We start from the raw sequence: 25,104 nt of genomic DNA on the forward strand, positions 1-25,104 counted from the left end.
TTGATATTCTTACATTACATTCCCAGATAGTTCTCCCTAGAATTACAACATACAAAAGTCAAGCCAAAGAGAAACACTTTTGCAGGTGACTCATTGCCAGATAATGGCAGGCAACCACAAGGAGCATACTATGCCATCTCTAGCCTGCCTTAAGGAGGAAAAACAAGAACCCTACGGCTGGAGTAGTGTTTTTGTGTGCAGCCATATTCTGGGGAAGAAAATTGGGCTTAGGCAATATTTCAGTACAAATAGAATCTATCTCTGCTCTCTTGCCAGATCAGATGCTATTCTAGAGCAGAGAGAACAGTGTGTGAAGCTCCCTTTACTTCCATGTTAAGGAAATAATGCCCGATCAACCCCATGCTTTCTCTTGGCTCAAATAAAGTAAACAAGGATAGGATCGCGCTGCAACCCTGTGCTCTTATTTATTCGCTGGAATCAGCCTTTCATTAAGAGATCCCAGGGTAGTTCACAGAATAAAAGGCGGCATATAAATTTAATAAAAATTCTGTGAACCGCCCTGGGATCTCTTAAGGAAAGGCGGCATATAAATTCAATAAAAAAATAAATTTAATTAAAATACATTTGTCACTAGGCGCTCTATACTCCGAACGTCCACGTCTCAGTGGTGCTCCGAGCGCTCGCGCAGCGGCTGCTCTAGGCTTTAGTGAAGGCGGCGGCTCTATCGTCAAAGGCGGCAGCCCTCTCTAGCACTGGCCTCCGACGCACTCTATCGTCGCAACCCGCCCACCCCGAGCTCTAGAGCGAGTGTGCGTGTCTGAGGGAGTGCGTGCTTCTTCTCCCTGGCGGGGCCTACTCCCGACAATGCTGGCGGCGGCTCTGGCTTCCCTGAGGCGTTAGGGCGGCGGCGGCGTCTCCGCCTCCGCCGCCGTCGCTTTCCGTTCCCCCCTCACGGGCGCCGCGTGAGGCCGAGGCGAAGCCGGCGGCGGTGTCGTCTCTCTGAGGTAAAAGCGGGCGCGACCGGCGGCGACTCAATCAGGGCGCGAGGCGAGGTGGACGCGGCCGAATCAACGAGCGCGAGGGAAGGGAAGGAGGGCGGGCGAGAGCGCGAGCGGGTCGGGAAACGCCTCGGGAGGAGGGAGAGGCGGCTCGCGGAAGCCGGGCGTTCGCGAGCGGTTCCCGTTCGAAAAGGCGCGAGCGAGGCGGTTGGGACTTGGCGAGAGGGAGGGCGAAGCACCCTCGCCCGTCTCCTGGCGCCCCGGCGGGAGGCAGACCTTCGCCCGCCGCAGCTGTTGCACAAGCGTCGGGTCTCACCCGCGGGACTGCCTTGCTCGCTATGTGGGAGGGCTCGGCTTCCCCTCGGGCTCGCCCGCCCGCCCGCCGGCTGCTGCTGCTGCTGCCTTCTCCTCTGGCCTCCCTCTCCTGACAGTTGGCGAGAGGGGGCTTCGAAAGCAAAGATAATAATAATAGTAATAATAATTAATAATCGGAAGTTGGGAAGCAACCAAAACCTTCGCACAAGCCGCGAGCAAGCTTTCGAGTTTCAGGCGCTTGGGTTGCACTTTGAGAAAAGATGCGTTTGCCGCCTTATTCCCAGCCAGGTTTGCCCACTTGAATACAATATTGGGGGGGGGGGGTGTTTGTGCAGGTAAGCCCCGCCCTGCATGACCGATCGCAAGATGTGGCACGCGTACCATTTGAGTGACAACGCCCATCAACTTTGAGGGGAGCTCGGCTCCGTCCGATGTTGTATTGGTGCGGGGAGCAGGGCAGAGGGACCTTGGAGTTGGCTGCAGTGAACGCCTGTATACAGTTTTTAAGTACCTAAAGCAAGTCACGTGATGGGTTTAATCTTAAACGGAAGGTCGGCTTTCTTTTGTGCTCAGGTGCAACTTCCGCAGTGCTCTGTGTCGTCTGTGTGTGTTTGTGTGTATTTAGGTGTATCCTTAAGATCTGCTTTCCAAAGGAAGACTCGCCTGGCATCAACTCCGATAGAATTTTAAAGCCTGGGGGAAATAAAAAAAAATACAATCTGTAAAGCTGTGCTGGGGTTATATAGTTAAAATATTGATATCCTGCCTTTTGAACAAAATGTTCAGGGTAGTTCACAGACCTCAAATTACAATGACTGCTGCTTTTATACTGCTGTTCGTTTTAGGTGTGCTTGAATCTACTGATTTTACTGGTCTTTAGTGGGTTTTGGGAAGCAGCTCTGGAAAGGTGTACAAATGCTGTAATGGTATATTGAAAGGGAGTGTGTGAAGTCAATGTGAAAACAGTAGCAGACAGGTGTATGAAAATGAATCTCATACATGTATTCTGCATAAATAGGCAGAATTGGCTGCAGTTTCTAGCTGGCCATATACTCTGTGCCAAACCAAGGCTTGTGAAATGGTTCTGAGCTTGTTGAAGATAATAAAAAGAGAACCTTTAAATACCGATAATCTACTCTAGTTCGCCCAACTTTTGGGGGCTACTTCTAATATGTCTTTCAAGGGTAATTCTTGTTCATAATTGTTTTAAAGAGACAATGTACAGCTATAGTGATCTAAAATGAGTGATCCAAATCTAAAATGCATTGCAGGGGGTTGGACTAGATGATCCTTGGGGCCCTTTGAACTCTACAATTCAATGAAAGGGATGTTTGCAGTTTCTTTTTTACATGAAGTAATTGTACCTTCTTTGACTATCTGAGTTAATTGCATGCTCTTTTTCTTTCAATATAGGCCACCTGGGAGGCCTGTTATCAAAGTGGAAAAGTAATAAGTTTTTTAAATAAATAACCTTTGGAAGCAAAAAACACACCAATTGATGCTGTATTATTAATGAATTACATTTCTAGGTCACCCATCACTTGAGGATCACTGGGTGGTTTACAATATAAAAGCACAAAAATACATACCATGGTAACAAACAATAATAACCCTCCACATTTTAAAAGGCCATAGATTGTTTACCGGTAATTAGCCAAAGGCCTGGGAGAAGAGGAATGTTTTTGCCTGGTGCCTAAAGATATGTAACTAAGGTGCCAGGCAAGCCTACCAGTGGAGAGCATCCCACAGACAGAGAGCCACCTCAGAAAAGGCTCGTTTTGTATAATTGGTTGTTAATTTGTTAATTTTCCTTCAACTACTTCAGCAAAACCCACATTTTGGTATTTAGGGCTTTGACAACCATCTCTTGTTATTCTTGCCTTCCTCCAAGGATAGGGAACCAGTAGCCTTCCAGATGTTGAGCTGTAGCTCCCATCATGCCTGACCATTGGCAATGCCGTATAGGGCTGATGGGAGTCCAGAGTCCACCAGCATCTGGTCACAAGTTTCCCATTCCTGCTCTTCATCTTATCTTGTCTTCCTTACTATTGAAATGTTAGTTATAAATTTATTGGAGCATGGACTATTTCTTTTGATTATGTTGTTCTGTAAAGTGTGTACATTGGTGATGCACTATAAATAAACAATAGTTTTACTGCTACGCCCGAGTGCTTACTAGATACTTTTACAAACAAGAAAATAGATAGATTCCTGCCCAAAGTGGTTTACAATTTACAAAATGCTCAAGAAACAAAATGAAAAAGGGAGGGAATGTGTAAACAATAGTAAGCCCAAATCTGAAGTGGTAATTAAAATGAGTTTTAAGTTGTAGAAGCTGTTTTAAAATAAATGATAAGAAATTAATGAAGAGTAAAATAAGAGAACAATGGTATGTTTTGAGCATTTCTTAAAAGAGAGCAAAATAGGCTTATCATAAATCATTATTCTAATAATGTATATCACACTTTTCCACAAAGGATTTGCTTAAGGCAATTAAATAAAACAAAAATTCACATAAGAAAGCACAGTAATCAAACTATTGAAGTCAGATTATCAAATTATTTTATAAACAGTGGCAAAAAAGAGGACAGCCTCGATCAGTACATTAAACAGCAACAGATTCAAAAGCTGGTTTTACTAAGTTCAGTTGCCAGTGGAATACAAATAAAGAAGAATATGGTGTAGTCTCTCATGGCAGGGAATCCACACACAAGGCACCACCATAGAAAAAGCTCTCTGCTAACCTTGCTTCAGAAGATATTGGAACACATTAGAGGAGCGCAAGCTGTTTATGAAGACGTTTAACTAGAATAAGAGGTCTTGAGTTGGCCAAGGAGTTTTTGTAGTACCATGAGTTTAGACTGGAACATTAGTGTTAGTTTACTGAGGCGTACATGTAACCAAATGGTAAGCTGGTTATCTATATTTTGCTTCTAAAGCTGCAGAACTGTAAAATTCTCATTGTATATTTGCAGCCAGCCAGTTTACCAAGTGGCTGCATGGATACTATGCATTGCTAACTTTTTTTGGCTTGGTAAAGATGGGACAATATAAGCTGTGCATTCAACTAGACTTAGCTGTGTATATGTGTGACACAGCTTTAGAAGGGGGCATAGTGTGGGACTGGTGCTGTTTGCTGCTTGGCTGCTCTTTAGGTGCAATTACTTCCTGCTGCACATAGTGGCAAATTACAAGCTTGATCAAAGTTTAAGGTGGTACAGTGGTGCCTTGCAAGACGAAATTAATTCGTTCTACGAGTGCTGTCGTATAGCGAATTTTTCGTCTTGCGAAGCACCAACTGGGGAATAGCGGTTTGACGAAAAAAAGAAAAAAAATCGCAGAAATTTTTCGTCTTGCAAGGCAAGCCCATAGGAAAATTTGTCTTGTGAGACAGCCTTTCGCTAGCGAATGCCTTTCGTCTAGCGAGTTTTTCGTCTAGCGAGGCATTCGTCTAGCGAGGTACCACTGTATAGAGCAAGATCAGAAAGCAAAACATTACATCAAGACGATCAAACATTTTGTGTAGGAGAAACAAAAGGACACTTTTAGCAATATTAAACAGAACAAAGAGAGGAAGAAAGAAAAGTAAGAACTCGTATGATGGGGCAACACAAGTACAAAGGGGCAATACCTTTAGCTCCACCCCCATCTTTGTATGGAGTGTGCCAGCTTCCCACTTGTTCAGCTGTAACTTCTGCCATGGAAAGCCTTTCCTAGTTGTGTAGGCTCCCCGCATGATTTAGAAACTTAACACAAGAAAAAAAGGCTCCCCACAGTAGAAGTTACCCCTGAGCACGTGGGAGTCTGACACAAGCTGCACGATGACTGGGTTAGGGTTAAAAGTGAGTCCCTGCATCCCTTTTGTTGCCCCTTCACATGAGTAGTGGCTGATTAGGGCTACAGTTAGTTGTTAACATTGCCTGTTAGCCTTACATTTGGACAAAGGTTGTAAAAATATTTCAGATACCCATGCACCAGCAGGCACTTGAGATGTTTACATCCCTGATATAGACTCTGGACAGTGATTTGTACAGGTTTCACGATTCTGCAAAAATGCTATAGAAACAGAAAGCTACATTTCTTCGACTAGTGAGAGCTATGAAACTTCTGGATGATTATCTGTTTCCAGTTTTGTCTGTGTTCTGAAAATTTTGGCTTGATCTAAATATTTTACAGTTGCCAAGAGCTGGAGTGTACGTATGTTTTTCCAGTTGGCTACAGAATTCTCTCAGCATCTAAAGTGGTTAATTGGAATAGTTTCTTTTCTCCTGAAGTATAGTTCTTCCAAAATACCAAAGAATTGGGAACTCTATAACAAGTTAATATAAATCCTTTCCACATATATAACAATGACAAGAAAAAGCCTAAGTTTATTAAACTCTTTAAGAAGAAGAATTAAAAGATTGTTCTTTCTCACTTTATTAGGTTAGTGAAGGCCACAAGTCAAATCCATCCTTTGGCATGAACTCACTTCATGGCCTTATTTAAGCCACTCTCCCACACTGTTGCCCCCCACCCCCATCGGTGTGATGGCCTACCTTGTAAGGTTGGGGTAAGGTTACAACAATGTAATGCATGTGAAGCATTTTGAACACTCAAAATTGCAGTAGGCATACTAAGTATTAATAGGGTTAAATTAGAGCAGAAGAGGTGATTCAGAAGTGCTGCAAGATGTTACGTTGGAAACCATTGGGAAGGGTGAATTCACTGCTCTGAAAAACTAGTATTTTGGAAGATACTATTGAAACTGTATTTAAAATAACTATAAGGGTGCATGAAGAGATTATGGTGCTTCTGTTGCATCAAGTGACTTAATTTAGAGGAGTCAGTCATGTCAACTAATATCAGTAATTCACTATTCATTGTTTGGTTAAATTTTGTTTAGCAAATAATAATAGAATATTTAACTTGCAGATAGATCAAGCCAATATATATTGACTTCTTTTCATCTCAATTAAAAAACTAATAAGCACTACATTTCATTTGTTCATGTAGGAAAGAATTGATTGTGATTAGATAAAACAGACTTCATATTAGAGATGGTTGTCTTGTTTTGCATTGTTCAACTCAGTAGCAGTAATGGTGGTTTTCTAGAAAATTTTTAATCAGAGCACAAGTGTCAAGTGCTATTTTTGTACACAGTACACATGTCTGAAAAGCTTTTCAACTAGTTGTTGAGGGGGGGGGGAGAGAAAAAATGCCCCTTTGCTGCCTCAGATCCCAAGCTGGTATATTGAAGAGGCCTGAGTTGATCCCATTGTCATCATGTGACAGCAGCATGGCCAACTCTCTCCTTTCCCATGTTGTAGCTGACCACCACTGGCAGTAGCTTCTACCCGTCTGCCACTTGGGCAGGAACATTGAGATGCCTCTTGCTGGTGGCATTGACCCATCAACTGTGGAAAGACTGGGCAAAGAGGCACATCCAAGAGCTATGTAGCTGCCTGGAGGATTTTGGCATGGCACCCCACCTGCCACTCTTGTTCCTATGCTAAACCAAGCTTAATGCAATAACAGTTAAGATAATAAGGTTTTGTTGCTTTTGTAAAATCTAGCATAAGAACAGCATATGAAAGGGACTTTCATTTGCTTTTTACCAATTAAGTAATAAACTTGCTTCTTGTGTAATTACATTATGTCGCTCCAATTAAAAAATGCAAGGGTCCATATAAATGAAAATAATGAATTAGGCAAATATCTTGATAATTGCAATTCTTGTTTATTTTTTTGTCTAGGTCAGGAGTTGAATGTGTGAAATAGACATTTTGAGACATTTGCTATTTTATATTTTTCTTTCCTTTTCTCTGATCACCTTTTAACGTTTTCATTTATTTTAGAAATTGTCTATGAGGCAGAAACCAGTTTGATCATGTTTTGCCTGTTTTTTTCCTTGAATTTGTGAGCACCCACAAAAGTGTGAAAGTAGTATGTTGACTCAGCCTGTTCTGACTCAGTTTCTGCCTTTGTTTTAATTATAACTAGGAAGTGACACCCCTGCTCACTTCACTTGGCAACCTCTCTACTCCCACCCCAAAGCACTTCTCCCTCAAAGCCCCTCCGCTTCCCATTACTGTACTCCTTGCCAAAGTTCCCTCCCCTTACTCCTTGCCACCTCTGCAGCTTGCTCACACCATTGTGCTACCCCTCTTACTCAATGCACCTTGCCTGCTCCACCCCCATATGTGGCACCCCTCTCATTAGACTTGCCCCCCACAAGCTCAGGTTGCCTGCTGTGCTTTGTTGACTCTTCTGCACTCTCAGCCATCTCAATCAACCCACAAACCACTGGAATCCTGACTTGTTCATCCATTGCCCCTCTTGCTTGCCTGCTCTGCCCATTTATCTGTGCATTCTGGGAGACCAGCAGGGCTAGTAGCTGGTCACAGCATTAGGGGAAGACTCCCTGTCTTCTTCCACAGCCTGCCTGCACTAACCCTCTGTGAGTCTACTGCTGTCTGCCACAGCGCATCTTCCTGTTTACTCAACCCTGTTGCCCCTACAGCTTCTGACACCTCCTTTTCCCAGTCTTCTCACTCTTCTCCATTTGACCACTTATCATCATCCCACCACCAATCCCCTGGCTCTGGGCCTTCTTCCTCTGGGGGTTCCCCGAATGGTGCCTCCCACCATTCCTCTGCATCCAGCCAGCCCATGACACGGAGGTATGGTGTAGGAGGTGCGGTAGGTTGGGTGAGCAGCACACACCACAGGCAGTTAGTGACTTCTAAAAGTGTTTCCAGTCCTACTTCCTCAGTCATTTCCAGAGGGTGATCTTTGGAGAGTGCTTTTGGCCCTATGGAGCCTTCAATGTGGGGTTCCTCAGGGTTCAGTTTTATCCCACATGCTGTTTAACATCTACATGATACTGCTGAGGGGGGTTATCTGGAGTTTTGGAGTACATTGTCAGCAATGTACTGATGACACACAGCTCTGCTTCTCCTTTACATCTGCAGGTGAGGCAGTGGATGTGCTGGACCCTTGTCTTGCCTCAATAATGGATTGGATGACAGCCAACAAACTGAAGCTTACCATATTTTTCGCTCCATAAGACACACTTTTTTCCTCCTAAAAAGTAAGGGGAAATGTCTGTGTGTCTTATGGAGCGAATGCATGGTCGCTGGAGCCGAATTGCCTAGTGGCCAAAAGCAGATCATGCTCTTTTTTTTTTTACAAAGAGAGAAGGGGGTGTTGAAAGGAAGCCACTGAACAGCTGTTCAGCAAGTGATGAGGAGAGAGATAAGGCTCCCTTTCCAGCCCCGCCCCCTTGCCCAGACCTCCATTGTTGAATGCAGAGGGAGGCTGTTTGTTTCCCCAGCAACATGTGACTGGCTGATTAGATTATCTGTCTGGAAACTGTAGAAATGGCTGTAGGACTAGAAGCTGCAGAACTGTGAGTTGGACCCCATAAAAACGGGGCTTTTCCTCTGCAAAAAAAAGCTGCACCACTTTCAGCTGATCTCAAAAAAGCAGGGCTTTTCCCTTTGCAAAAAAAGCTGCACCACTTTCAGCTGATCCTCAAAAAAACAGGGCTTTTCCCTTTGCAAAAAAAGCTGCACCACTTTCAGCTGATCCTCAAAAAAACAGGGCTTTCCCCCTTTCCTCCTCTAAAAACTAGGTGTGTCTTATGGAGCGAAAAATACGGCAATCCAGATAAGACAGAGGCTGTTAGTGGGTGGATCCCTAGACAGGATGGATGGGAGGTTGCCTGCTCCTGATGGGGTTAAACTTCATCTGAAGGAGCAGGTATGCATCTTGGGACTCCTTCCAGTTCCATTGGTGTCATTTGAGTCTCAAGTGGCCTCAGTGGTACAGAGTGCCTTCCCTCAGCTTCAGCTGTGCTCCTATCTGGACAGGGATAGCCTAACTGCTGTTGTCTATGCTTTGGTAACCTCTAGGTTAGGTTACTGCAATACATTATATGTGGGGCTGCCTCTGAAAATGATTAAGAAATTTCAGCTGGTGCAGAATTCAGTGGCTAGGTTGCTCACTGGGGCAAAATGGTTTGAGCATATAATGCCAATCCTGGCCCGACTGCACTGTCTGCCAGTTAGTTCTGAGCATAATTCTCAAAGGACTGGTTTTGATCTATATAGCTTTACGTGGCTCAGGAGCACAAGACCTCAAGGACCACATCTCCTAATGTGAATTGATCTGGACCCTTCTTTGTGTGCCTTCTTTGCAAGAGGTCCAGAGGACAGCAACATGAGAACAAGCTTTTTCTGTGGTGGCTCCCTGCTTATGGAATGCTCTCCCCCAGGGAGGCTCACCTGGCACCTTAGTTACATATCTTTAGGCATCAGGCAAGAATATTCCTCTTCTCCCAGGCCCTTGGCCTTTTAAACTGTATGGGAGGGTATTGTTTTTGTTTGTTACTATGACATGTATTTTATGTTTCTATATTGTATTATACCCTGCAATCCTTGGATAAAGGGTGCTATAGAACTAATAATAATAATAATAATAGGTAATATAGTTGCCACAATCTTAGCCTGCAAAATACAGTGGTGCCTCGCAAGACGAAATTAATTCGTTCCGTGAGTGTTGTCGTATAGTGGAAATTTCGTCTTGCGAAGCACGGTCGGAGGAAGCGCGGTTTTACGAAGAAGAAAAAACCCGTAAAACATTTTTGTTTTGCGAATCGCAGCCACAGGAAAATTCGTCTTGCGAGTCACCCTTTCGTTAGCGAATGCCTTTCGTCTAGCGAGGCATTCGTCTTGCGAGGTACCACTGTACAAACACTGTGTTCTTTGTAGTTGGATGGCGTTATTTTGTGACACCTTTATGTCTTATTTTGTGTGGGAGGTTATAATAGAGATTCCCTGAGATGGAAGAGATATTTCCAGAACATGTTCCTTACAAGCTTTTAAAAGCCTTGTTCTTTCAATTTATAAACAATATTACTGAATTAGCTCCCCCCCTTTGTAATTAGAAAAAGTACATAGTTTTCAAACTCTTTAAGGAACTCTTGTATTGACTTTTTGGCTGATTAAGTCCTTCTCATTGCAGAAGACTGTGGGGCATGTTCCAGGATGCACAGTTCTTGCAGAGCACCGACCAGGCCTATTGTGCCTCATTGTTATTCTTTGTGAACAGAGAGGGCACTTTATAGAACACTCACAAAACTCCTGGGCAGCTGCACATTGCAGATGTTGGTAATAATGGGCTAGCTAACTTTTAGGGAAGTTTTTCCACTTTTACTGATCTCCTTACTGAGAAACACGAGAGTTCTTTGGAGGATAGTTTGAAAACCAAAGCAGTAGAATAGTACAAGTGGAGCTGCAACTGAATGTTGCAGTTTGGAATGTTATTGTTCAGTGTTCCAGTCAGCCAGCCGTTGCTGGCTCTATTTCTCTATTACCACCAGCATGTCCCTCACCCCAAAAAACCACTGAGCATTTTATGGTCACTGAGCATGGTCTGATATGATTGGGCTGTGGGGGTAGGGGGTTGTCTTACATTCCCCTCCAAAATATTTTTTCTGGTTCTGCAAATCTTGGCATCCCACTGAGCTGCTGCTACCTCCCTCGTTGCTTAGCAGCTTGTTTTTTTCTTTGTAGCTATTATAATTCAACATCTGAGTTCACTTGTAGAATCCCCCCCTCTGTGTGTGTGTGTGTGTGAGAGAGAGAGAGAGAGAGAGAGTAGTATGTGCTACGTTGTCATTGTGTTCATGAGAGGTGTCTGCTGTTTCGATAGCACAATTCATCTGATTAAGAATGGAAAGGCTGAAGTGAAGCTCTTGAGACTTTTTCATTATGGTGACTTGCATTCTTCAGGTTTTAGGACTGAGCTCCTGTGGTTGGTCTCGGCAGGGAAAAATCAATGACTCATGTTTCCATTGAGAGAAATGTAATTTCCAGTTTCTCAGCAACAGCTCTTGCAACTATTTCAAATGTTGTGTAACATGCTCAGAACTGGCAGATCATCTTTGACTGCCTCAGAGGTATTTTTATTGGAACACTGTTTTGCATACACTGGTGCTGTTGGCCAGGAAATGCTTAATTGTGCAGCAGGTGTAATAAAATGCATGGCAGTTACATATCATAGATGCAGAAAGTTCTGAAACAAACTAGAATACAAATAACGTCCTCCACCACCACCACTCCTCCCCTATTGTTCTCTCCTTGTGGGGGAAGAAAAACCTGTGGCACAGTGGAGGTGATTTTCACCCATTCTGCCTTCTTCCTGCAAGTCCTCCGTGCTCTGTTCTAGAAATTCTTTTGAGGGGGTCGGGGGGGGGGAGAAGAAATCAGAAAAAACCTCTTTCCTTGCTCCAAGGCAGGGGCATCTTGTGCACTGAGTTATGTTCACAGAAGCTCTGTATCCAAACTACTATTATATATGCATTTTTTCATTTCAGTAAAAAATAGAATTTATAAGTGACAGAAGATCATCATGTGACTAATTACCACACTATTGTATCAAATAGGTGTCTCTCACAAGGATATAAAGAACCGTATTACAAGTTTCAAACTAATGATCCATCTAGCATAGTGGAAGGCCATTGTATTTCTTGAATGTCCAAAATTCATGGCAGCAGCAATGGTGGTGTCCAGAATACTTGTCAGTGGTCATAATCCAGAGAAGTTCAGTGTACCAAAGTCTCACTGAAATCAGAAAGACTTAAAATGTTTCAGGCTGCGTAAGTTCCATTGCTTTCAACAAGGTTCTAGGCCTGTCTCTGAATTGCACATATTGACAACTCCTGATGCAACATCCTCTTTACAATGGCTGGCAGACACAACTGTGGGTAGAGCCAAGACAGTAATCACCAACAAGGCAGTATTATTTTATAATGTCCTCTGGCACTCTTTGAAAAGCATCCCTCTCTCTCTTGGGTAATAATAAATTCTGCATTTTGCTGTCTTTTGGTTTCTTATAGGCTGATTATGGAAGAGGCTCACAAAAGCAACAGTAACAATTCAGCGACACCCCCACAAGCAGCATCTTTACAAGGTACCACGCTACAAGCAGCTCAGCTTTCTCGTGTTTCTCAACAGGTAAAGAAAGCTATCTAAGGTCAGATCCTCTTGGAATTTTTAAGTAGGTTAATTTGAAATTTTACTGTACAATATTGGGTTGTTGTTTTTACAGTGCATTGTCTGTGTGTGTGTGTGTGTGTGTGTGTGTGCATGTGTGTGCATACATAATTTCCAGGAATTTGAGTTAATCATGTTTCCTGCGTGGAGCTGAAAATGCATCCATAGCCACTAGATATTGGCATGTCTCATAAAATCCAAATGTTCTTTCTTCAGCAAAGAAATGGGAAAGTTGAGCATCTCCATGTTTTTTAACTTAAGAGTTGCTAATTCTGAAAAACTGTCTCCCAGTCACAGAATCATAACAAATCTCCTTTAAAAATACTGGTTAATCGGCTGTTGTTTGCTTCAGTATTTTTGCTTCCGGTGGCCTTTCTGACCTTAGCACAAAGGACAGAATCAAAACAAAGGGTGCAGTCCACCAAGCACTGATGTTGTGAAGTTTCATTTTATTGGTGCTTATGCATGTGCTCTGCTTGAGCTGAGTTGGAAAGAGCAGAGGCTGTACTTACTAGATGTCACTGAAAATTAATGAATTTGGGTTCTGTTGCAGAGTTTCTCAATTTCAGAACTTTCTTGTCAATGGAAGTCAGAAAAGCATGACTTCTTACAGCATGGGAGGTCAACCTTTTTTCTGTTGTTGGCGGGGAGGGGTAATTTTCTCTAGGGTAATTTGTTGGTAACCATATACAGGCAGTGGACAGATCCAGAGACAAAAGTGTTCTGAATTAGCTACATTTTGGAATAAATGCCCTGCTTCATTTTTCACCATAGTGATCTCAGAGTAGAATTCCCAGTTACAGATGTGCTTATGCCCAAAGTGTGTATATATGCACAAGACTACCAATCTCAGACAGTTGGAGATGGACAGACTTGCTTCCTCCAAACCATGCAATCAGTAAAAAGCTTTCACAAGATATATATATATATATATCTCCCAATTGTATAATGAAGAAAAAAATTGTGTGTGGGGGGGAAACAAAACCCTTTTTAAAGGTCAAGAAAAAAGGAGAAAATGAACAGAAAAGAGGGAAGTCTAATGGCATGGAGGAATGGGGACAGTTTCAAGAAGTGTTAGCGCTGCATAAAATGAGACCAGGGCAAAAGGCTTCCAAGCTGCAGGTTGCCCATCTTTGTTTTAGTTAATGTAAAGCAGAAATGAATAATTATATAAAACAGCCACATTTGTATTATTAGATTTGGAAAACAATCTTACTTGGGCTGAAAATCATGTATGTTTTGATTGACACATTACCCCTGAGGACATCTAGTGTGAACTCACGTTAAATGTACACAGTAACTGAGGTGTCTTGATAAATGCAAGTGTCTGGCTAAATGCAACCACTATTCAAAAATGGGTATTCACTTAAGAAGTCTTCTTACTAGAAATTTAGTACTATTCTTCCTCAATCTCAGTGTCATTACATGTAGGCGCTATTGATTTATTGCCTAAATTGTGTTTTTCATGATTTAGCTAATCAACTCTTGATTTATTTCAGATGTCCCTTAGAGGTCAAGCTCCACTGACAGTGGTTCAGCTCTCTGGGGATCAAGTCCAGGGAGTCATTCATACAGCTCAAACCTCATCTGTCATTCACTCACCACAAGGGCAATCAGTGCAGGTACTACTAACTTTCTTTGGAAGTTTTATTGACACCACCTGAATTTTGCTATAGTGCATTTCAGCCTATTGTGGGGTGACAACAGCAAGCCAGCAAAGCTCCACATCATTGTTATGGACTCTTATTTTGTCTTGTTTATTAAAATGCCTAATATTGTGCTAGACACCAATTAATTAAAAAGTTGAAACCAAGTCCAGTGGACAACTTCCACTTGTCCAATGAAACTTGCCCTCCCTCTATGCCCCCCCACACATCTAGAGATGTGAAGGTCTGAGAAGAAACTAGGAAAATTGGGGTGGGGAGAGTGAGAGATCTTAGGGGGGCAGCCCCACCATATTTTGTGTTTTGGTGGGGGCTTCACATCTTTACCCACACACTTCTACAAATTTGCTCTAGAGGATTGAGGGGAAACCCAGAGCAGATTTGGAGATGGAAAGGAAGGGAAGTTTGTTGCACAAGCAGAAGCTCTGCTCACACATTCATTTAATTAGATACAAAATAATATCTGCATGAGTTCACATTTTGTGGCAAGTGCAGTAACCGGTTCATAACTTTAATTTTTAAAGCATCAGTCCGACAGATACTTCAAAATGGAGGTATGAGTTATGGTTTCTAATGCTGATTCACATAAAAATGATGCAAACTCATCCATGTTTAGCCGTTTGTGTACATATTGTAAGAAAAGGGAAGTAGCCCTGGAAGGGTTGCATGGGCAGAATGAGGTGTTCCATCCTTCACAGGATTGCACCTTGTTTAAGTGTGAATAACCCCCAATACCACTTCACTGCTGTTACAGCAGTAGGCAGATAAAGCTGTCTACGAACGAACACAGGAAGCTACCTTCACTGAGAAAGACAATTCATCCGTCTAGCTCAGTACTGACTACACTAACTTGCAGTGACTGTTCAGAGGTTTCAGGCAGGAGTGTTTCCCAGAGCGGAGTGGAGATGCCCAGGGGTGGAACCTGGGGCCTGCGTGCAAAACACGTGGTCTATTACTGAGCTACAATATATTGTTTAGGAGTACTACAGGAGGAGTGAAAGGAAAAAGCAGTATTATTTTCTTGCTCTACGGAAGCATCCCTCATATCCTGTTACATAGGAATAAAGTGCTGTGACTGAGAGCCCTAAATTTGAGCCTTTTAGTGTTCTATAGCACAGCAAGGAAAGCGGGTTTTTTTTGGGGGGGGGTAATTTTGTCTTTTTGTCATTATGAAAATACCCCTCCCCCATGAGCCAAAGACTGCGTTGCAACATTTTGACATGGCTGTTAGGAAGTGCATCAAGATCAGAACTTGGGTGGAGCCAATAGGAGGAACTGTGGGTGGGTGGGTAGAACTTTTACCTCATCCACTTTTTGGAACCAGTAGTTACTATGGCTGGTTGGACATTTAAGACCTCACATAAACTAAATGCAGTATTTAAAATCTTCAGGATTATGCGCACCAATGATTAAAAAATAAAAAACAACACAAAATAAAACAAGAAAAGCTAAAGAAGCAAACAATAGAATTTTTTTTATGTTTTGATCTATCGTGTATGCTTTCAGCTGTCTTGAAAAGCCTTGTAAGCCTTCTTTTAAGGTGTTGTTGGTTATTTATAATAATAGAATCTTAGCATTGGAAGAAACCTCAAAGGTAATCTAATTCAAATTGGCTGCTACAGCATCCTTGGTAGATGGCCACCCATCCTCTGCTTAAAAACATCTAATGAATGAGAGCCCACCACTTTTCCAAGGCAGCTTGTTTAACTGTTGGACTATTCATGCTATCAGGAAGTTCTTCCAGATGATTAGTTGAAAACCCCTTTTTGGAAATTTGAACTCATTGGTTTGGGTCCTGCCCTCTCCAGCAACAGAAAACAAATTTGCTCCACCTATATGATAGCCCTTCAACTAGTTGAAGATAGCAATAGTATTGCCCCCTGAAAATAATAATTAAAAATCTAATGTTTGTGCATTGTCTGTGTTACATGTCAAAGATCTAAAAGCAGTCATATTGTTTCTAATACGTATAGAGGATTTTGTCTTACACTTAGGAGTTCTCTAGGATATACAGGTGGAACTCGAAAAATTAGAATATCGTGGAAAGGTTCATTTCTTTCAGTAATTCAACTTAAAAGGTGAAACTAATATATGAGATGGACTCATGACATGCAAAGCGAGATATGTCAAGCCTTTATTTGTTATAATTGTGATGATTATGGCATACAGCTGATGAGAACCCCAAATTAACAATTTCAACTTTGGGGTTTTCATCAGCTGCACGCCATAATCATCACAATTATAACAAGCAAATGCTTGACATATCTCGCTTTGCATGTCATGAGTCTATCTCATATATTAAACTCCAGTAGCTAATGAAAACAATCGCTTACATAAATGGACTTTTCCACGATATTCTAATTTTTTGAGTTTCACCTGTAAATGCTGCAATTTCATCACTGAAAACTGAGGAAAAGCTAGAGCTGCCCCTCTCTCCTGACAGCAGCCTTCTTTTTGTTTTACTTTACCAACATACTTTTGCAAGAGCTCTATGCCCTGTGAAGCTTTTGCTGCTGCTTCACCAGTAAATGAAAGACGTTTATTTGGGAACACCAGAAGGATTGTTGACATTTGCCAACTGGTGAAGTGCGCAGAAAGAATGAAAATCCAGAGTCCTTGAGACATGCTTGTTTTGTTTCCTTATGTTCTTCCTTCCTTATCTAAATCTGCATATTTTCAGTTTGGAGCCTTGAATATATATCATTACATTGCTACAGGCTTCACTGCAAAATTAGAAATTGTTAAAATAAACTGGTGCTGTTCTGATTTTAATGCTTAGCAGACCTGTACCAGCAAAGACCAATCTTTGTTCTTTCCTACATCACACGTATTCACTTATTCAAAAAGAAGAATGATAAATAGACTATTGACCTCTTAATGCTATCACCATTTGCACTGCTGTTAAAACCCATCTTTTTCAACATACCTGACACCAAATATTTTTGCAACTATTCCAGAAACTTTGACCAACCCCTTTTCTCATGAGTTTGCAATAAGTGTTTGTGTGCTTGTTTTGTATTGCAGTCCCATGAATTACTTCAGAACTCCAAACTGTACAATGGATCGTGTTTAATTTTTTTAGTTTAAATAGCAATAGTGGTGTGTTCCTTTTGAAGAAACTTGTTAACTCTAAATGTAATAAAAAAACGTTTGCAAATGGTTGAAAACCTGCTGATTCAGTTATACTTGGCATTCCCAAAAGGTGTGTCCTGCTGTTTCTTACGCTATTCAACAAAATAATATAAGATGTGTTTCTTTCAGGTTTCTTTGTCAGAGAGTGATGACTCACAAGATTCCTCAGATAGCATAGGCTCTTCACAGAAAGCCAGAGGAATCCTAGCACGCCGTCCATCTTATAGGTCAGTTCCTTATGCATTTCTTCGGTGCTCTTCAGTGGAGCTTTTCCAGTTGGTAAGATGCATGCAGCCCATGGGGTTTGACAGATCCCTCAGAAGCTGCAGAGTGGTGGTCATGATAAGGATCTGGCCTACCAGCACAATCCAGTATTGCAGAAAGGTGGAATTTAACATTTAATTTTTTAATTTTTTTTTTAAAAAGGTAAATAATTATCATTTTCTCCAATGCCACAAAGCAGCATCTTTCTCCCTATATTCTGGTTCTGTCCACCATGAAAAGAAATAAAGGTAACTCACATCTTACATGAGGGTCCACATGTATACAAAAAATGCTTGTCCAAGCTTTGAGAAGGAAGCAGGAGGACTCTAGGACCATGCCAGAGCTCTTGTGCCTTTCTCAAAGCCTGATGCCTCATCCAAGGGAAGGCAGTGTGAGGGCTCTGGGACACTGCTACAGCCCTCCCGTCACTTTCCCAAAACCAGGTAAGCCCACAATCAGCGGAGGACTTGGGTCTTTCAGATTTCAGCAGTGCCCTGTGTGAGGCCCAAAGTCAATGCATGCTCCCACCTTCTCTTGTTCTACTTCAATCACTATGCCATAGTTATGGTGTTCTGTGGCGCCCCCTAGGCTCAGAACCCAGTGCAGCAGAAGCGGTCATGCTCCCGAAACCACCTCTGCCACGATCACAGCTTTGTGCAGTTGTGTGTGTGGAGGGGAATCAGTAAACGGAGAGTGGATTTCTTCTGCTCTCTATTCATTTATTTACTTCGCCACCACCCATGCAAAGCTGCAATCGCCTAAGTAAAATAAGCATAAGATGTGAGTCACCTGCACTGCATATCTAGGGTTATGCATTGGGAGTAATGATTACATTTTTTAAAAAGTGTTTTTTCAGCCATGTCTGGTATCTTTGTTGTAATTTTTATAGAAAAATCTTCAATGATCTTTCTTCTGAAGACGCACGAGACAGGAAAGGAGATGAAGCAAGTCCTGGTATCTCTACTATCACATCAATGTCTGTCCCTACGCCCGTTTACCAAACAAGCACTGGACAATATAGTATGTATTATTTATAATTGTCTGTGTTAGGAATGCTGTTTCTGGAAATATATTTAAAGTTGAATTTTGTATTAGCCTGAGAATAATGCTATCCAAAGGTCTCTTCTTAAATTATTATAACAATTCTGCTGAGAATTATTTTTCTATTCATCTATTACTAAATAGTTTATAAATCAGAATTTGCAGGCCAGCAAAAGGAAGAGAATGTTGTGACTCGCCTTCAAGGTTTTTAAGCGGAGGCTGGATGGCCATCTGTCATGGGTGCCTTAGTTTGGATTCCTGCGTTGCAGGGGGTTGGACTAAAGGACCCTTGGGTCCCCTTCCAACTTTACAATTCCATGATTCTATTATGTGGTTTGGCAAATGAAGGTGCTGGTTGCAAAATGAAGTAAATTGTTCACAGGAAGAGACTGTAGTTGGTGGAAGATTTTTGTGATATCAGCACAACAGAAAGAACATGATAGCTGTACATTAGGGTTTTGACTTTTTTACAACCTCATCTTCCTATAGCTTAAATGAACTTTTGCCTAAAAACAATGATCCGTCATTTCCAAATATTTTGAAAAAGAGGTCCTGCCTGAAATCAGAAAAACGTTTTTTGTATATGTAACTATAACAGGTCAGCAAACCTTTTCAGCAGGGGGCCAGTCCACTGTCCCTCAGACCTTGTGGGGGGCCGGACTATACTTTGAAAAGAAAAAAACAAAACAAATTCTTATGCCCCACAAATAACCCAGAGATGCATTTTAAATAAAAGGACACATTCTACTCATGTAAAAACACGCCAATTCCTAGACCGTCCGCGGGCCGGATTTAGAAGGCGATTGAGCCGGATCCGGCCCCCGGGCCTAAGTTTGTCTACTCATGAACTATAATATATTGTGTAATTATATATAATAATTATATTTATGTATTATAATACAGAAAAAACAGAGCATGCAGATTTTCTAATGCTTGTCTGTTATGTACAACACTTCTTATTGATTAGAATAAATCAAAGTTGCAGTTTGTCTTTGTTTCTGCTGCAAGCACCATAAAGTTCCTGCATCACTTTGATTGCGTGTTCTTAGCACTGATTACGTACTTCTTGTTATCTGTGGAGTATGGAAGGCTCCCGTTTCCAGGGATTCTCCAATACCTGCAATGTTTTTTTTTGCAAGGTTTCAATATTTCTGCCAAGTTCTTGAAGCCATTTTTCTTGAGTCATATGACATTACATATACAGTGATTCCAACTTTTCATTTTGGGGTGACCTTTTTTCGCAACTGAAAAGAATTAGTCAATATTTCAGTGTTTCTGAGCCAAAGTTCATGCCTTTATGATACAGGAAATCGTTCTGGTTTTATTGGGGGGGGGGGGTCAAGAAGTTATAAACCTACCGTACACACTGCTGGTTGGGACGCGGGAGGCACTGTGGGTTAAACCACAGAGCTTAGGGCTTCCCGATCAGAAGATCGGCGGTTCTAATCCCCGCGACGGGGTGAGCTCCCATTGCTCGGTCCTTGGTCTTGCCAACCTAGCAGTTCGAAAGCATGTCAAAGTGCAAATAGATAAATAGGTACCGCTCCAGCGGGAAAGTAAACAGCGTTTCCATGTGCTGCTCTGGTTCGCCAGAAGCAGCTTAGTCATGCTGGCCACATGACCTGGAAGCTGTACACCTGCTCCCTCGGCCAATAAAGCAGATGAGCACCACAACCCCAGAGTTGTCTGTGACTGGACCTAATAATGGTCAGGGGTCCCTTTACCTTTACCCACTGCTGTACAATGATCAGTGTCTTCTGCTTCATTATTTCTTGCCTTAAAGTTGCCATTGCTCCAAATGGACCATTACAGCTGAGCAGCCCGGCGACAGAGTGTGTGCAGGGTTTGCAGACCTTTACAAATGCTGGTGGGACTCCGCTATTACAGTATGTACAGACATCTGATGGTCAGCAGATACTTGTGCCAAGCAACCAGGTGGTAGTGCAGAGTAAGTACCTACTACAAATAATTCAGAAGTGCTCCTATTTTTCCCCGCCACTGTGGTTTTCCAAGGGATGACACCTACTTTACTCTTAGTAGCTGGGTACTAATTCTTTTGTTAGGCAGCAGTTTTCATGCCCAATCCTAATCCTGAGGATTTCCTTCTCACACGATTGCAATGTTAGATTTACAGTTATGGCCATGTGAAGCCCATGTTAATTTCCCTTAAACATGCTTATCTCATCTGCACCAGTCCAAAGATTGTTGAGAAGGGTTTTAATCCTGGCTGCCTCTAAGGCTAAGAAAAAATTACAGTACTGTCACAGATTATTCTGTTTTTTTCCTATTAACCTGGTTTTTTTTTTAAAAAAAAAATTAAGTCTATATATTGTATGTGTCATGCCAAAAGCATTATTGATATGCAATACTACATAAGCAGAATCAAGGGTTCTGCACAGCCTTCTTAAAACAAGGTGAACTCATCTGCATGTGCAGCATTAAGCAAGCCTTGGATCTGTGACCCAGGCAGGAGTTGGGCTGGTGAACTAACATTGCACATGTAGCAGCTGAGGGCCCAATTTTAACACAAATGTTTTTGCATTGCCAGTGTCATGTTGGGCTTACTTAAGCTTCTGCCTAGGAATGAAGTCAGCAGAATTATGTAATTAACCAATATTGTATATTCATCAGTATTGTTTTGAAGGTGCTGCTGCTTCAAAATAGTTTTGTCAAAATACATTCTGAAGGAGGCGAAGTAAAAATAAAATTGTTGAAAAGCTGGTGTTTATCTTTAAGCAACCCTCAAGAGATATCTGGCTGCTGTTTTCTGAGCCCATATCCAGTTCCTTACATGTATACCCTCCACAGCTCCATACATTTTGTGCTTGGCTGTGTGTGCCCGAATTCAAACAGGAAATGTGGGTCTTCTTTAAAACACCTTTGTTCACAGCATTCTTTACTGTGGTTCCTCAACAGCTGCATCAGGAGACATGCAGACATATCAGATACGCAGCACACCAACCACCACTTCCCTCCCCCAGACGGTTGTGATGACAGCTCCTGTCTCCTTGACATCTCAGTCAACCAAGACGGATGATCCACAGTTGAAACGTGAAATACGGCTGATGAAAAATAGGTATTTCGTTTCCCATTTGGTCTTAGGCATTCACTGAAATATATTCCCCATAGAAAATCTTTGGCTACACAATCATATCACCCAAGATTAGCAGTAGACTTCTCTTATTTTGCCCTCTTCCCCACTGCCCAAGAAATATTTTTTCCCTTTCTAAACAAATGCTTATTTAGACTATAATTATTTGGGGCGTTTGACAGCTTTTGTTTCTTCAAACTTTTCCAGTTTAAAGAAACAGTGTGTGAGGGGGGCTGTTAATTCTTTTGTACATTAGTTGGGACATGGGTGGCACTGTGGTCTAAACCACAGACCCTAGGGCTTGCCAATCAGGTCAGCAGTTCGAATCCCTGCGGCGGGGTGAGCTCCCGTTGCTCGGTCCCTGCTCCTGCCCACCTAGCAGTTCGAAAGCACATCAAAGTGCAAGTAGATAAATAGGTACCGCTCTGACAGGAAGGTAAACAGCATTTCTGTGTGCTGCTCTGGTTCGCCAGAAGCGGCTTAGTCATGCTGGCCACATGAGCCAGAAGCTGTCTGCGGACAAACACTGGCTCCTCAGCCTATAGAGCGAGATGAGCGCCGCAACCCCAGAGTCATCTGCGACTGGACCCAACAGTGAGGGGTCCCTTTACCTTTAATACATTAGTTAAACAGGAGGGAAACTCATGAGGTTTTCAAAGGAGAAGCAGATTTCAGCCAGTCCTGTCCTCCAACACCACAGACACATGTACTGTGCTTTCATTCATTTATTAGCATTTATTAAACCACTTTATATTTCAAAGATTTCTGTCTAAAAACAACCACCAAGATATCAATTAAAACATTACAACAAAACCACAACCTGAAACAGATAAAGCCGCAGTATAAAAACACATGACATGTAAAGCAAAATCCAGTCTTACAGATTAGGAAACTTCTTGGCAAAAATGCAGATCTTCATATGTCTGGTGGTTGGTGCTTCATGTATGGCAGAAGGGAGAGCATTCCGTAATAGTGCCCACAGTTTTCATGTCACTGCCCTGATATTCTGTAGGGCAATGCCACAAATGGAATTTCCACAGATTTCAATCTCACATTATATGGTTGCAGACCAATTAATCCCCATGTGATCTAACAGCCAGGTGTCCTTCAGGTAACTGGTCCTGCGTTGTTAAGGGCCTCATGTTAACAAGACCTAGAATTTGGCCCAATAGCTGATTGGCAGCTTATCCACAGGTTTCATATGTGAGCATCTCCTAAATTCCCACTTGTGTCTCAGGATGAGTGGTAAATACAATTACCCACCAATACTGTATTTGTATCTCCTTGGAGGCACTGCAAGTTCGTTATACAATTTGAAGAGACTAAATTGCCCCAACAATGCTAGTGGCAATTAAAAGTCTTGAAATTATTGGTACAATAAAGAAAGCTTAAACGTGTTAATAAAGTATAGCCAGCTGTAAGAAATGGTATGACGGGACCACGGCCACATCCCTCTTTGGGTATGTAGGTATTTGCTGTGGATGTTCATCCTGAGGACAATGTCACTTTGTTCAGCCGTCATGTATCACTGATACCCTCTGTTGCAGCCCCTGTATTTCCTTTTCTTCAAATGTGTAATCGTAGACAAACTTTGTTACTTTATTAAAAGCATATTTAAGGACATATGCAGGGCTCTGCTGAATCAGGCTGACGGCCCATATAGTCGTTACTATGAGATACCCTCTAATTTCTCATTAGCCCCAAAGCATTATTGTTCACAAAGCTAAAATGTACTCCCCTGAAATGTGTGCTTTAGACAGATGAAATAATTTATCTGTTTACAGATTTCAAGACCATTCTTTTTAAAAAATTGGATCACCAATATGATAAATAATTTCAACTCTTCAGGCAAAAATAGCAAGCTTGCTAATCCTTGCAGCTCTTTAAATATTTTTATGTCAAGTAGATACAGCAGTGTTTTTTCAAAAAAAAGGAGCTTTGTTTTACTTTTCAGTCTGTGAAATGATAAAGGCAAGCATCTTTAGATGAACATCAGCTATGAAGCAAAAGCAGAATGCTTGTAATTCCAAACTAGTTTGACTTCTGTGTAATAATTAACAAACTTTGCTTTTGAATTTCAGAGAAGCAGCTCGAGAATGCCGTAGAAAGAAGAAAGAATATGTTAAATGTCTTGAAAATCGAGTTGCTGTTCTTGAAAACCAGAACAAAACTCTAATTGAAGAACTAAAAACTTTGAAAGATCTGTACTGCCATAAAAATGTGTAAAAGAAGAAAAAACACCCTTTTGTGAACATAAGAATTTTAGAAGGATTTTTTATATTAATTTTTTTAATTAAGAAAGGTCAAAAATGAATCTCTTCTATCCAAATTCCACAAAGACTTGAGATTCTATTTAGAACCTTTGATGGCAGAGTACAAAAAGGAAGCATGAAAACTCCTGAAGGGTTCTGCTGGCACAACTGGAATCTTCATTTCAATCAGGATGAGTGGGACATGTACATTCTGTCAATCAAGATGTATGATTTATTGTGCTACAGCTGAATATTTTAATGCCTGTGGCATTTGATTGCCATTATGCAGAAGAGCTGAATCTTCTGCTCTCAGGTTAATGCCTGTCAACGTATATAGCTAGCATAGGTTCAATTTATTAAATCTGATAATTATTTTTTTCTGCTCCCTTCACAGGCTAAGGATCTTCGCCACATAGCGAATGCGCAGGTAGCAGTAGGTTCTGCCCTCGTTCTAGTCCATGTGTTGAAATGCACAACTATATGTGCCAGAGTGTGCAGCACTTACCTGTGATTGGAAGGCCTACTCTTCCAGGGTTCCCAGTTGGGTGGAGACCTGCCACAATTTTTATTCCAACATATGGGGGTCAAACCCTGTTGCAGCCCACTGACAGGGAGAAGAATCCTAAGAAAGCTGTCACAGTTAATTGTACATACAACATGTTTGCTTCAAATTGTCAATTCTAATCTCTGTGTTGAGAAGATACACACACTTATTTGCTAGAAATTATATTTGCTTTTAGCAGGCAACTTGTTTAAAAGAAGTGTGCCCTGTCTTAGGATGTGGTCATAAGGCTCCTTATCATGGCCTCGTTTGCATGTCACAATAAGCCAGTGTTCATCTTAAATGATGGTTTCATCATGAAGCACCCCTCTCCACACCAGGCAGGTCCATGTGGCTTCTTCCCATTGTACGGAGCTCAGGCAGGTCAAGTAAGCCACAGAACAGCTTGTCATATCATCTAAACCTGCAGAGTGGTGGGGTGTATTCATAATGAAAGATTGGCTTATTGTGCCATTAAAACCAGACCCACATATCATTGCTTATACAGATGCTCTGAAATGCTTAATGCAGGAGAACAAATGTTGCAGAAAATATTTTCAAAGGGCTTTTTTGTGTGTGTATGTCACTGGGTAGAAAAAAAACATCTTGAGATAAAACAGAAATGATTGTTTCATTTCAAGTGAACAGGCATCACATATTCTATTTGAATATACTTCTTTTGCTTGTACAGAAACATTAAACAAACTCCAAATTCCCTAGCTTTGTCTCAGTTCAAAGCACAAAGAAGCTAAAATTATATACCAAAGGTAAAATCTAGTATGTTTATATATGTTAGAGCACTCAAT

General features: G+C 41.7%; 1 protein-coding gene across 3 annotated transcripts; it reads left to right on the forward strand.

Annotated features, from left to right (window-relative positions):
• Positions 1-729: 729 nt before the first annotated feature.
• Positions 730-23,879, forward strand: ATF1 (activating transcription factor 1). 3 transcript variants are annotated; one of them, XM_033138697.1, is made up of 8 exons: positions 730-965; positions 12,157-12,274; positions 13,813-13,935; positions 17,239-17,336; positions 18,263-18,393; positions 20,198-20,362; positions 21,331-21,490; positions 23,587-23,879. In XM_033138697.1, exons 2-8 carry the CDS (start codon positions 12,164-12,166, stop codon positions 23,729-23,731), a joined length of 933 nt encoding a protein of 310 aa, XP_032994588.1. In that variant the 5' UTR covers positions 730-965; positions 12,157-12,163; the 3' UTR covers positions 23,732-23,879. The 3 variants fall into 3 exon arrangements, with proteins under 3 accessions (XP_032994588.1, XP_032994589.1, XP_032994590.1); XM_033138698.1 differs by lacking the exon at positions 730-965 and having other exon boundaries at positions 12,161-12,293; XM_033138699.1 differs by lacking the exon at positions 730-965 and having other exon boundaries at positions 12,162-12,230.
• Positions 23,880-25,104: the final 1,225 nt, after the last annotated feature.

Source organism: Lacerta agilis, chromosome 2, assembly GCF_009819535.1.
Source record: "Lacerta agilis isolate rLacAgi1 chromosome 2, rLacAgi1.pri, whole genome shotgun sequence".
In the NCBI taxonomy this organism is placed as follows: domain Eukaryota; kingdom Metazoa; phylum Chordata; class Lepidosauria; order Squamata; family Lacertidae; genus Lacerta; species Lacerta agilis.

What these genes read in the sequence shown, in the direction of transcription:
- ATF1 (XM_033138697.1), top strand. Translation starts at nt 12,164, where the DNA reads ATGGAAGAGGCTCACAAAAGCAACAGTAACAATTCAGCGACACCCCCA. An exon ending in CACAAGGGCAATCAGTGCAG is followed by an intron (nt 13,936 to 17,238) that starts GTACTACTAACT and finishes TGTTTCTTTCAG; the next exon opens with GTTTCTTTGTCAGAGAGTGA. An exon ending in AACAAGCACTGGACAATATA is followed by an intron (nt 18,394 to 20,197) that starts GTATGTATTATT and finishes CTTGCCTTAAAG; the next exon opens with TTGCCATTGCTCCAAATGGA.